This window comes from Gopherus evgoodei, chromosome 4, assembly GCF_007399415.2.
Source record: "Gopherus evgoodei ecotype Sinaloan lineage chromosome 4, rGopEvg1_v1.p, whole genome shotgun sequence".
In the NCBI taxonomy this organism is placed as follows: domain Eukaryota; kingdom Metazoa; phylum Chordata; order Testudines; family Testudinidae; genus Gopherus; species Gopherus evgoodei.
Window position 1 is genome coordinate 4121308 of NC_044325.1, and position 12828 is coordinate 4134135.

The following is a 12828-nucleotide window of genomic DNA, read 5'->3' on the forward strand; positions in this document are numbered from 1 at the left end:
TACACTACAGCTTATGTCGGCATAATTTATGTCGTTCAGAGATGTGAATAAACCAGCCCCCGTGAGCGACATAAGTTACACCAACATAAGTGCTGGTGTGAACAGCGGTATATTGACGGGAGAGCTTCTTCTGCCGACACAGCTATCACCGCTCGTGAAGGTGGTTTTATTATGTTAACGGGAGAGCTCTCCCACCCATCAGCATAGAGCATCTTCTCCAGACATGCTGCATCGGTGCAGCTGCAGCACTTTGCATGTATACATGTCCTATATCTCACTAGGCAACATGTAACAGTTGGACAAACGCTCATTTTTCAGTGATGGGATAATGATGCTGAGTTTGATACATATTTCTTGCACATTTTTAGTATATTATACAATAAGGTCTGTTCTCAGAACACTGGACCATAATTTTGTTTGTTAAGCTCTCACTGTTTCCATCCCCCATCCTCAGTGGAGGGCCTTCGTGCATTAACAACACAGTCACATTCTGAAACACATTAAAAATGTAAATTGCAAATCACGAGATCCCAAAAAGTTATGTTGTCTCCTCAGGGTGAGACTCAGGGAACTCTTGTGCATAACCAGGGCCTATGCCATTAAAGAGTTTAAAAAACAGTGACAGTTTAAAGTTAATCCACTACTACCTAGGCATCCAATGTAAAGGAACCTGGGTAGTATAACCACAATAAGCCACGGAGGAACAATGCTTATTGCATTCTGAACAATCTGCATATGAAGGAGATGCATTGGTATGAATCCTGCTAGGAGGGATTAATCGAGCTTCCTGATCACAAGGGCATGTTTTGTTGCTTCTGGGTTGTTCCAGGATAAATATTGGTGCCCAGTCTGCACAGATTGTTAAAATTTAATGCTAGGTCCAACACATGGAGAGGGCATGACTGAAAGTGATGTTGAGGTTTTTAACTCCATTGGCTACGTTGAATGAGTCTCCTTGGTAAGTGGTACTCAAAGGAAGCAACATCATCCTTGTAATGGAGATCTCTATCAGCCACCAACATATTGTTTTCGTGGGAGGATGGTTTTGGAGAGGGAAGAGCAGAAATAAGGCGGCTGATTCATCTAGCTGGCACCATCATCTAAGCATTTCTGCAGGTCTGAGACGGAAAGTGCAGTGTCCCTGAAGCAAAATTGGTACAACTCTTTATAACTATATATTCTATGTACTGATGAAATTCCAGCCCATGTGTCATGACCAGGGCTTGAGTGGTGAGGCCTAATGGTCGCAGTCAGAGGCCAAGAAAAGCACTGAAGGTCAGAACCAGACCAGAAGTCAGAGATAAGGGTCTAAGCCAGGAGCTGAGAGGCAGGTCCATTGCTACAGCTGGCAGGGGGGTCCGCCCTATTGCACGGACACTTCCTGTGACTCCTCCTGGGCTTAAATAGGGGGTTTGGATCAGTCAGAGGGCACTAGGGAAGCTGTCAGTCCAGCCATTCAAGGTGGTACTTCCTGTGATATTTATCATCACAGGGTCTATGTGACAATGCAAAGGCCCTATTCCAGCTGGTGGGTAGTGGTGTGGAGATGTCAGACATCCTGCATCCCACAGACTGCGTTCTAGTCCTTGCAGATCCTCCCACAATGGTGAGAAGAAGTGTAGAGGATCTCCAAAAGACTCATCATGTCAAGATCACTCTGACGCTCAATTTGCATTGGTTATGGGGGCCTATCTTCTATGTCTGATTAGAACACAAACTTGAAGGTCCAGGCATGTCAATAGTACTCTTAAATATTGAAGCAATAAATCATGATCAGTTGTATGAAAAGTGTGCTGAAGGCCAGTGTGATGAGATATGAGGGTAACTAGCTGGTACCAAATTAAAACCAGTAGAGATGATTCAAGGACCCTGATAATGTCTTATACTCAAATGAAGACCAGACCCTAGATTGATAGTCTCTGGAGTCCAAATGCATGTAGACCTGCAAAGCTTAGGTCAGCTCAGTCATTTTTCCCTAATGAGAAGAATTAAGACTAGCCAGCAATTGGCAAGTGGCATTAAGTGCTGTTCTTTGAAGTGAGTGGACCTCCATGTATTTGAGAACTATCAGAAGCCTCTGGCCAAAGAAGTGTGAATAATGCCTGTCAGCAAAGTCCTCCCCACTGTTTGATTTAAGCAGCTAAGATAGACAAGGATTGGTGCTAAAAGAAATGGGTCTTGGGAGACTCAGAAAAGCAGATTTTATTTGAAGTACACATGATGCCATCCACAGAGAGAGGTATTCAAGCACTTGGAACCTATTCTTAACTATATATCTCATTTGTGTGCAGTAAAGTTTACAGTTCAGTATTTTTATATTAAAAAAAATAATAGATTTGGAAAACAAATCACCCTTTGGGAATAATTATGAGATAAATAGTAAATACTGGCTTTTTCCATTTATATTGTTACAGTTTTTACAGTAATATGTTAGTTATGATGAGCAAAAATTAGTTTTGACTGGAGTGCATTATGCTAAATGTCTTTGTGATTTCTCCTTGTCCTCATCTGTATAGTCTGTAGTCCAGTGTTGTGGGAACCTTATTTCATTTTACAGCACATTCCTCCTTTACTGCAATTGGTGTGTGACATATTTACCCTTCCATGCAACAAATCTGCATTTGTAAATATTTGCAGAATAGTAGGTCATATTGCCGAGTGCTGAAATGATTAAATGAATAATTTGGCCCTATCTAAGGCAAGCATGGAAGAGGGCAAAATAAAAGGTGCTGTAGAGTTCATATCTAAAATTTCTGGTGCTAATGAGTTTGATGCAGACCAATAGTATTATTAAAATGTAACTTTTTTGTGAGTAAATTCAGTAGTAAAATGCAAAAGTAAAATACTGAAAATGCAGTTTCACGCTTTAAAATATCCCAGTGTCACAGGTAAACCACATGTGATGTTTTGCAGAACTTTGCCTATCACCTCCTGGTTATTCTAACAACTCAGCATGGGATTATACACTCTCTGCTTTCAGCGTTTGAGTCAGCCCCCATTTTGTCTTTGGCTACTCCTTTCTAACCTCAGTTGCAGCACTTTGATTATACTCTGTCATGGCTTTCTCTTCCTTTGATTACAAAGTCTGACATATAAAATCTGTTGTCATCAGAGAGCCCTGTGTCTCTTGAATTCATTAATTGATTTTACTTAGCTACGGTATGAGTTCTTCTGAAATATGCTACTGTAAATTACTCACTTGTTTGCATTTTTGTAGAGTGCAGCCAGACAGTTTTTAGATGAAGAAGCTGAGCTTTCCCTACAAGAGGCTGAGGATATTTCGTCTGATGAGAGTGATTCAGAGAACGAACTAAACTCCTCACTCAATCAGTTCCTTAATGATGAGACACAGTTCACAGAGGTTTTAAATGGTAAATGAAGAAAATCAATTTCCTTTCTATTAAAACAGTGTTTGAGATTTTTAGTTGGCTTTTCTCTTGAAGGTCTGATCTCACAGGTAACCATGAGACACATTTTATCAAGGAACATATTGCATAAAAGGCCAAATATTTCCATGCGGTGAAAGCAACATGTGTAAAAAGGGGAAGAGAGACAATGTCCAATTGTTGTATGTGAGATCTGAGAAAGAAAGGAGAAGGATGGGAAGGGGGGTGTGTTGGAGAGGATAAGGGGAAGATTTTCTAGTGCAAGTGAGAGGTGTGTGGGGACGAGGAATTTTAGCTGAGGCAATACGCTATGTGCCCCCTCTTCCTTCCTTTCTATCTCCCCCATTTGCTTTCATCATGTGGGGGCAGCTGCTTCTCTTCTCTCTCTCCCACCCCTCCACCTTCCTTCCTTACGCTGTGGGGCATGTGGGCTCTGGAAGGCTTGGAATCACAGACTGCATCTGACCCCAGGCACTGGGACCTGTCCTGCTGCTGGAGCTGGGTGATTGGCTCCTGTTGGTGGTGGAGTGTGGAGAATTGATACAGTTTTCTGTTTAGGTGGGGGGTAGCCCTTGTGGGCTCCTTGTTTCAGCCTCACCTTTAATCTAGTTGCTGGATCTCTTGTGATACTGGGAGGTAGGCAGATCACCAGCTTTGGGGTCTAGAAGGGATTTTTCCCATATGGCAAAACTGACCAACTACTATGTGGGTTTTCATCTTCTCTCTATATCCTGGAGGTCTGGTTTTGAGGGGTCCAGCTGACAGTTGTCACAACTTGGACAGGTTCTAGTGCAGGTGAAGGGGTAGAAACGGTCAATGTGAGGTCCCTGTAACCCATGCAGCTGCTGGACATTGGTCCTGGGCACAGCCCTGCATGGAGAGAGGGTGCACTTTTTTGTGACATGGTGTATAGGTCCCTTCCTCTCATCTCTCCTACCTATGACATGAAGGAAGGGAGCAAGTTGGCACTTTGCCTTCCAGTCTGGGTAGGTTTGAGGCTGCAGAAAGGGGCACAGCTTTCAAACCCACCATCAAGTTTTATAATCCACCAGGGCTGTCTGTGCCAGGTGAGGTACATTGGGACAACCCTGCAGGGTAGTTTGGAGTGGTCACTCCAGTTGGATAATAGTTTTAAATAAAGCAATAGCCACTGCATTAACCCTGCTATAGTGTCTGTGTGTCATTGTGTTCACGTCCACATCGATTTACAATGCAGTTTATTCCTCACTGGGGGCTTCTGAGGTGTGACAATGTCGTGCAAGGTTGAAGAAGCTCTTCAAGGTTTGACCGATTATAACCAGGCTGTCATTCCCTACATGATTTATTCCCCCCATTATGAATGTAGAGAACCCTCAGTTTTCCATTCTAGTTTGAGGCTGTCTGGATCTTTCAGGTCTGCTAGGACAATGCTTTTTATATAAAGTGAGGATTATGACCAAGTGCTTTTTTAAGATAAAATGGTATGAACATACTGATAAAGTTGAGGCAGCAAAGTTTTTCTGCTGGGAGGATTCATTGTTTAGTACTTCTGTGCAAATGGTTGGCTGTGTGGGGGATGAGGCAGGACCAAAGAATTAGTAATCATAGACTATCATAGAATATCAGGGTTGGAAGTGACCTCAGGAGGTATCTAGTTCAACCCCCTGCTCAAAGCAGGACCAATCCCCAACTAAATCATCCCAGACAGGGCTTTGTCAAACCTGACCTTAAAAACCTCTAAGGAAGGAGATTCCACCACGTCCTTAAATAACCCATTCCAGTGCTTCACCACCCTCCTAGTGAAAAAGTTTTTCCTTATATCCAACCTAAACCTCCCCCACTGCAACTTGAGACCATTGCTCCTTGGTCTGTCATCTGCCACCACTGAGAACAGTCTAGATCCATCCTCTTTTTGGAACCTCCTTTCAGGTAGTTGAAAGCAGCTATCAAATCCCGCTTCATTCTTCTCTTCTGCAGACTAAATAATCCCAGTTCCCTCAGCCTCTCCTTATAAGTCATGTGCTCCAGCCCCCTCATTATTTTTGTTGTCCTCCGCTGGGCTCTTTCCAATTTTTCCACATCCTTCTTGTACACAGTACTCCAGATGAGGCCTCACCAATGTCGAAGAGAGGGGAATGATCACATCCCTCGATCTGCTGGCAATGCTCCTATTTACATAGCTCAAAATGCCGTTAGCCTTCTTGGCAACCAAGGGCACATTGTTGACTCATATCCAGTGTCTCATCCACCATAACCCCTAGGTCCTTTTCTGCAGAACTGCTGCCTAGCTGCTCAGTCCGTGGTCAGTAGCAGTGCATGGGATTTTTCTGTCCTAAGTGTAGGACTCTGCACTTGTCCTTGTTGAACCTTATCAGATTTCTTTTGGTCCAGTCCTCTAATTTGTCTAGGTCCCTCTATATCCTATCCCTACCTCCCAGTGTATCTACCACTCCTCCCAGTTTAATGTTGTCTGCAAACTTGCTGAAGGTGCAGTCCACACCATCCTCCAGATCATTAATGAAGATATTGAACAAAACCGGCCCCAGGACCGATCCTTGGGGCACTCTGCATTATACCGGCTGCCAACTAGACATGGAGCCATTGATCACTACCCATTGAGCCTGATAATCTAACCAGTTTTCTATCCACCTTATAGTCCATTCATCCAGGCCTGCTTCTTTAACTTGCTGGCAAGAATACTGTGGGAGACCATATCAAAAGCTTTGCTAAAGTCAAAGAATAATACATCCACTGCTTTCCTCTCATCCACAGAGCCAGTTATCTTGTCATAGAAAGCAATTATGTTAGTCAGGCATGACTTGCCCTTGGTAAATCCATGCTGACTGTTCCTGATCACTTTCCTCTCCTCAAAGTGCTTCAGAATTGATTCTTTGAGGACCTGCTCCATGATTTTTCCAGGGACTGAGGTGAGGCTGACAGGCCTGTAGTTCCCTGGATCCTCCTTCTTCCCTTTTTTAAAGATGGGCACTACAGTAGCCTTTTTTCCAATCATCTGGGACCTTCCCCGATCGCCATGAGTTTTCAAAGATAGTGGCCAGTGGTTCTGCAATCACATCCACCAACTCCTTTAGCACCCTCGGATGCAGCACATCCAGCCCCATGGACTTGTGCTCGTCCAGCTTTTCTAAATAGTCTCGAACCACTTCTTTCTCCACAGAGAGCTGATCTCCTCCTCCGCATGCTCTGCTGCCCAGTGCAGCAGTCTGGGAGCTGACCTTGTAATCGCAATGAAGTGAGTGATTACTCTAGTAGATTGCTGTCTGAGGTTTGTTCCCCCAAGGAATAGATCTGGCAGATGGCCTGTAAAATCTATTCTGCTTTCTATTCTGAATTATTCTTTTAGCAATAAGGATGAATTTTTATACGCTATGCCAGACTTGCATCTGTTTCATTCCCCACTTTCTGCTCCCAAGTTCTGAATGGTCCTGTATAAGGGGATGAGGGAGGAAGTAAGTGTGAGATTTGTGGAATATCGCCAGCAAAATGTTGGAAATCACCAGCTTTGGAAACAAACATTTCATGTAGGAAGGTGGGAAGAAATTGATGCTAATGGAGGGCGTTATGTTCAGGTTAAATAATTAGATGCTCTGAGTTTGGAAGGCTAATTTCGTCTTTGAGAGAGAGATGTAGGAGAATGGATTCATCTTCACTTTGGTTTGATAGATTCTTAAAGGCGGTTACTAAGGAGCTCAGGTCTCAATTGTTCCCTGTTTATATTGGATTTCGATAATGCCATCCTTTTGTTTTCAGAGTGACCCATGAAGAGAAATAAATTTGTTAGTGTCTAAGGTGCCACAAGGACTGATTGTTGTTTTTGCTGATACAGACTAACACGGCTACCACTCTGAAACCTGTCACCATGAAGAGATGATGGTTAGATCCATTTTCACGGAGACTTGCAGAGTGGAGAAGTGGATGATTTGGATATTACAGATGCATGATGTCAGCCTTCTCTCTATTGGGAGCTATAATGAGCTTCATGAGGTCTGCCTATTGGAGAAATCTTATGGGACAAAACAACGCACCATATGGGGTCGGACCAATGGTCCATCTAGCCTAGTAGCCTGTCTTCCCACAATGGCAAAAGCCAGGTTCTTCAGAGGCAATGAACAGAACAGGCAATCACTGACTGATCCATTCCCAGTCATCCACTCCCAGCTTCTGGCAAACACAGACTAGGGACACCTGGAGCATAGGGTTGTATCCCTGACCATTCTGGCTAATAACCATTGATGGGCCTGTCCTCCATGAACGTATCTACTTCTTTTTTGGATCCTTTTATAGTTTTGTCGTTCACAGCATCCCCTGGCAAGGAGTTCCACAGGTTGACTGTGTTGTGTGAGGAAGTTCTTCCTTTTGTTTGTTTTAAACCTGCTGCCTATTCATTTAATTGCATGACTCCTAGTTCTCTGTTGATAGAACACTGGGTAGGTCCAGTCCCCTATTTTGCCAAGAGTATGTGCGGATTTTGTGGGAGAATCTTGAGTCTTTATCAAGTCAGGAAAAATTTGAAGAGTTTGTTTTGGTATGGAATGTTACTTTGGGCGATACCTTTATGGAAATGTTTATTTTGTTGGTGGAAAACCATTGTATAATTAAACCCTTAATAAAATGTTGTGTGTCTCTGTTTTCATAATTTTTATTCAGATTCTGAGATGGAAGGAGTTTATCTAAAATCTGTGCGTAGCCCAGCTCTCGGCAACAGGTATAAAATGGTGCACAGAGGATTCAATAGTATTGCAGTTTTCTCACAGGTATGAAGTGAAATGACTCTGCTTTCCTCATGAAATGTAACGTGTAAGACTGTGTTTCTATTTAATCTTTCATTAAGGTTTGTTTGCAACCCATTGGTCCTAAATAGTGAGTTCTAGCAAAATCCCAGTTTATGGTTTTATTATTCATTACAAAAGAGACCAAAATGCATACATTGATGAATGTGCATGTGTCTATATGTTTATACTACTCTCCTTTCCGTCAGAGAGAGGTCATTACCTCATCCGAAGTTAAATGGTTTGGTTTCCAATATTTAGTCTTCTTCCATTTATTGAACAATGCAAAATGGACAATTGCATTAATTATTGCCGGTGGCTCTTCAGAGTCAATATAGGGCCTTACATTGTCCTCATCACTGCTGTAACTGAGCAACTAGATTACATGACCAAGCTGATTTTATAGGTAGAAACTTAATTTTTTGCTATTCATAAATGAAAAATCAAACTAGCATAGTAATTAAGCTTGTCTCCTACTTGCATGCAGATAAATTCCACAACGCACACATAAACTGCACAATCTGTGCAGAAGCTACTTTTTTCTGAATCTGCAAAGGTTGTGGAGTATCTGTAAACTGTGACGCTTATTTTCCGAACTCGCCCGCATTCTGGAATTTAATTTTGCATTTCCCAAATCTTTGTGCATTGAGATGTGTTGTGCGGAGTAAATAGCTTGTTTTGAAAACACGTCTAGCAAAATGCCTATCTCACTATTGTAAAATCTGTTGTATAAGCCTAGTGGAAGCAATTTTGCATATGTTGTGGAATTTGCATTGTATAGATAGTAGAATGTGGGTTGTGTGTCATCAGCATTGTTTCATGTAAAAAATTGTAGAATTTTGTCTTTTGGGTACAAGTTTGAGGTTCTAGAATGAATGAAATTACAAATATTTATTTTTTTATCATCTGAAATATTTAGTTATAACACATACTGAAAACTGAAATTAGGATTGCCTGTTTAAAATGCAGTCTAAGAACTATTAGCCAGTAAATCTCATTGAATTTCTCCTGCTATACTACAGTCCTATTCACTATAAATATTTTCTAGCGACAAATGATTGGTGTGAGCCTGCAGTACTGGCATGTTTCCCACATACTCCCTGGGGAATCACACACCTGTGGGGGCTGCAGGGTTGGCTACTGCAAATAGCTCAAATATTAGGTACCTGTTTTGCATTCAGCAGTTTGTATAAAACGGATAAATGAACAAACCACTTACGTATAGTGCAAGGCCAAAGTGATCATGTTCTAATTCCTTCCAGATTCCTGAGCAAGATGAGGCTTACTTAGCAGATAGTTTCTGTGTTGAGGAGGAGGAAGAGGAAAGTCTCAGGAAAAGTGACTCTAGTGAAGAAGAGGAAGCGTGTGTCAATTTTGACCTTGTAATGGATGAGCGCTCTGCTAGTGGAAGGAAACAATACTTCACTCGCCGCAGAGTAAAACTAAACCAGGCCAAGACGGAACAAAATTGTGCAGTTCCATTGACAAAGAAAAGGTCCCGAATTATTGTTCTTGATGATTCTAGTGGGGATGAAACAAATGTCAGTAATCAGAGGCCGATAAAAACAGCTTCTCCCAGGACAGATTACAGCCATGTTCACTTACCCAAGTCATTGCCCTCAGACTCTCCTGGACAGCATAACACTCCTGCTAGAAAGAACCCTATTCTTCAGCCCCAGGAGAACAAGAGTCAGAGACTAATTAACCTGAAGACTTCAGTGTCTGAAGTGCTGGACTTTCAGCCAGAAAATAGGGGCAGAGGCAGGCTGCCTTCACTGGCTATTGCCAGCGATGATTCCGAGAGAGGGGATGTGGATTTTCAGGCAAAACTCAAGGTACGTAGTATTTCAAAGGCATAAGACCGCCACTTCACTTCAAATGTATTTATAGAGTGCCTTGCAAACTGGGGCCCCGACCCTATCGATTAGCTACTTGTGCTGCTGTACATACAGGTAATAATAATGACTGTGAATCTGGTGCCATTCGAGAGAACGTTAAAGGGGCAGTGCAGTTTAGTGCTAAGTGGCCATATCCCCTTATCACTCACTAAGTGTAGCTTTGCTGCATACAGTCTGCCTTTGATGGTCAATGTCAAGATGTTGGAAACTGACAGAATTGTCAGTTAAGTCGTTGAGGGACATGATCACATTTCTGATCATGGGGAGCTTCAGATAGTTTGGGGTCTAATCAGGGTTCTGTTATAATTCCTGTATTTATAATTCCTGTAATAGGTTTGTACACTTGGTCCAAAATCAAACCCTAAAATTTGACTCCTAAATCCTTATGTAGGCATCCAAATAAAGGCGGCTTGGTTGTCAAAGGTGCTTGAGTACCTGCAGCACCAATGATGCCACTGGTATTGGTGAGTGCTGATTACTTTTAAAGTTCAGGCCACTCATCTGGTACCTAATACAGATTTGGGAGCCTAACTTTAGACAGACAGATTTGAAAATGTTGACCTTGAAGCTTGAGTCTCTGCAGTACAGAAAAGTTATAAATGAGATAAAAGTGAATTTCTCATCAAAAGATGCAACTGAATGATTTCTGAGAGAAAGCCAGGATGAGCGTGAAACAAAACTTGATGTGGCTAAGTTTTTATATTTAAATCAAGTATCAGAGGGGTAGCCATGTTAGTCTGGTCACGGAGATAGCTGGGAGTGCTGGTGGCATAGGGTCTGAGTAGAGAGTCCACATTTCCAGACAGTCCTTCAGTGAGAGTGCCAATGCCCGAGATGATGGGACATCCAAAACGTCTGTCATCCTTTTGCTCCATATTGCTATTACAAACATGGTGTGGTATGTGCTTTTTATGTTTGCAGGTGGAAGGTTCTTCAAAAAACCACTGTGCAAACACTTCAGATACATGGTGCTCTGCTTCCAAGGGAAATTCTGCTGCTGCAACACCTATTTCAGCTGGTCTTCTGGAGAGAAAAGCCTCCCTTTGTATTCTGGTTGACAGTCGTGAGATCTCCTCTGGATCGGAAATAATTTCCTCCCTAAAAGCAGTTCATGGAGTAAAGGTCCAGGTTTGCTCTCTCGGTGGCTGTGATTACATTGTGAGCAATCGAATGGCAGTGGAAAGGAGAACGCAGTCAGAACTGCTGAACAGTATGAACAGAAACAGAGTTACACAACGGATTCAGCATTTGCAGAGCATGTTCGAGAGGATATGTGTGATTGTGGAAAAGGACAGGATTAAAGCAGGTTAGCTAGTATTCACACTGCTGCTGTGACTGGCAAAATTAATAATTACGGCATTGGCTTTATATACTACTGGAATCAGTGGAGATTTAAGAACATCTGTTTTAGAACTTACGTAAGCCAGAACCCATCTCTACAAGCTGAGCGATATAATTTGCTGTATAGTGAAAGCTTTTATAAATGGATGTAAAGTTATTTGCAAAATCAAACAATGATTCCTAGCAAGGCTAGTCCCTGAAGCAGCCAAAAGCCAGCTTTGCCCAGTGAGAAGAAGGCAATTTACCTTCTCTTATTTGTTTAGCTGAAAATATTTTTTAAGTAGCGCTATAAAGGTAAACGCCAATGTTCCTTCAAAATGAGATACTGTATATTTTTTTAACTAAAGCTTACTTAGCATTAAGAAGACAACTTGTTCCATCAAAATTGCCATGTTGCTGCCAAGACATTTAGTATCTAACAGATTATGTAGACAATAGCCTTGTTTTGAAATCAGTGAGAGAAGTAAGAGACACTGTCCATCAGTTGTAGGTATTGAATTATTGAAACCAAACATTTTTGTAAATGTAGCTTTGTTTTATGTGAAGTATAAATGCTTAAATCTGTAACTCCCAGTGCTCCTGATCCCTGCCCCATGTAACAAACTGGCAGAGGACTATGGGATTGATGCAAGCTTTGAACACAGACACTGAGGGTGAAGTGCTTAAATTCTATATAGTCACAAAAATAAATGGCTTGACTTATTTAAAGGTGCCTCACTATCCCACTGCTGATGCTGTTGCACACGTTGTTCATTCCTGTAACATCCTGTTCACTTTCCCTCATTCCACTGTTCCCAAAATGCTGCTGCTCTCCTCCTTTTCCTTCCCCATTACTCATCCATGTTACTTATCTGCTCAAGTTTCTTCACTGGCTACTCATCTCTTACCACTTTGTGGTAAAGCACCTAGCCCCTACCTTCATGGCCCTATATAATCTCTCTTCATCTTTGGCTTTTTCTTCTCCACTGCTTGCCCCTGGTCTCCTCCCAGTCCCTCATGTTAACTGCTCTTCATCTGTTTTGCATTTTCAACCTAGCATTTTGTCATCTAGCCCTTGTATTTGGTACAGCTTCCTACTTCCTTTCTGCCACATTTTCTTTTTCCCTCTTCCAAGAAACCAGCCTTCTCCCCAATAGTCTCTTTATGTGAGTAGTTTTCCCTCATCTCGTCGTCTTATATAGTGAGTTCTCTAAAACAGTCTTGTTGTTTGTAAAGTAGCCTACAAAGTTCTGATCATGAGTATTGATGTATATTCCTTCTTAAGTTTCAGAGCAGCAGCCATGTTAGTCTGTATCCGCAAAAAGAACAGGTGTACTTGTGGCACCTTAGAAACTAACAAATTTATTTCAGCATGAGCTTTTGTGAGCTACAGCTCACTTCTTCGGATGCATAGAATGGAACACGCAGACAGGAGATATTTATACATACAGAGAA

General features: G+C 42.1%; 1 protein-coding gene across 1 annotated transcript in view; it reads left to right on the forward strand.

Annotated features, from left to right (window-relative positions):
- Positions 1 to 12828, forward strand: part of FANCM (FA complementation group M) — a 157747-nt gene that overhangs the window by 141958 nt on the left and 2961 nt on the right. Inside the window, exons 18-21 of the mRNA XM_030558989.1 lie at positions 3218 to 3371; positions 8034 to 8140; positions 9418 to 9990; positions 10975 to 11359. Of these exons, the coding sequence (XP_030414849.1) occupies positions 3218 to 3371; positions 8034 to 8140; positions 9418 to 9990; positions 10975 to 11359 (1219 nt within the window). The remainder of the gene's footprint in view (positions 1 to 3217; positions 3372 to 8033; positions 8141 to 9417; positions 9991 to 10974; positions 11360 to 12828) is intronic.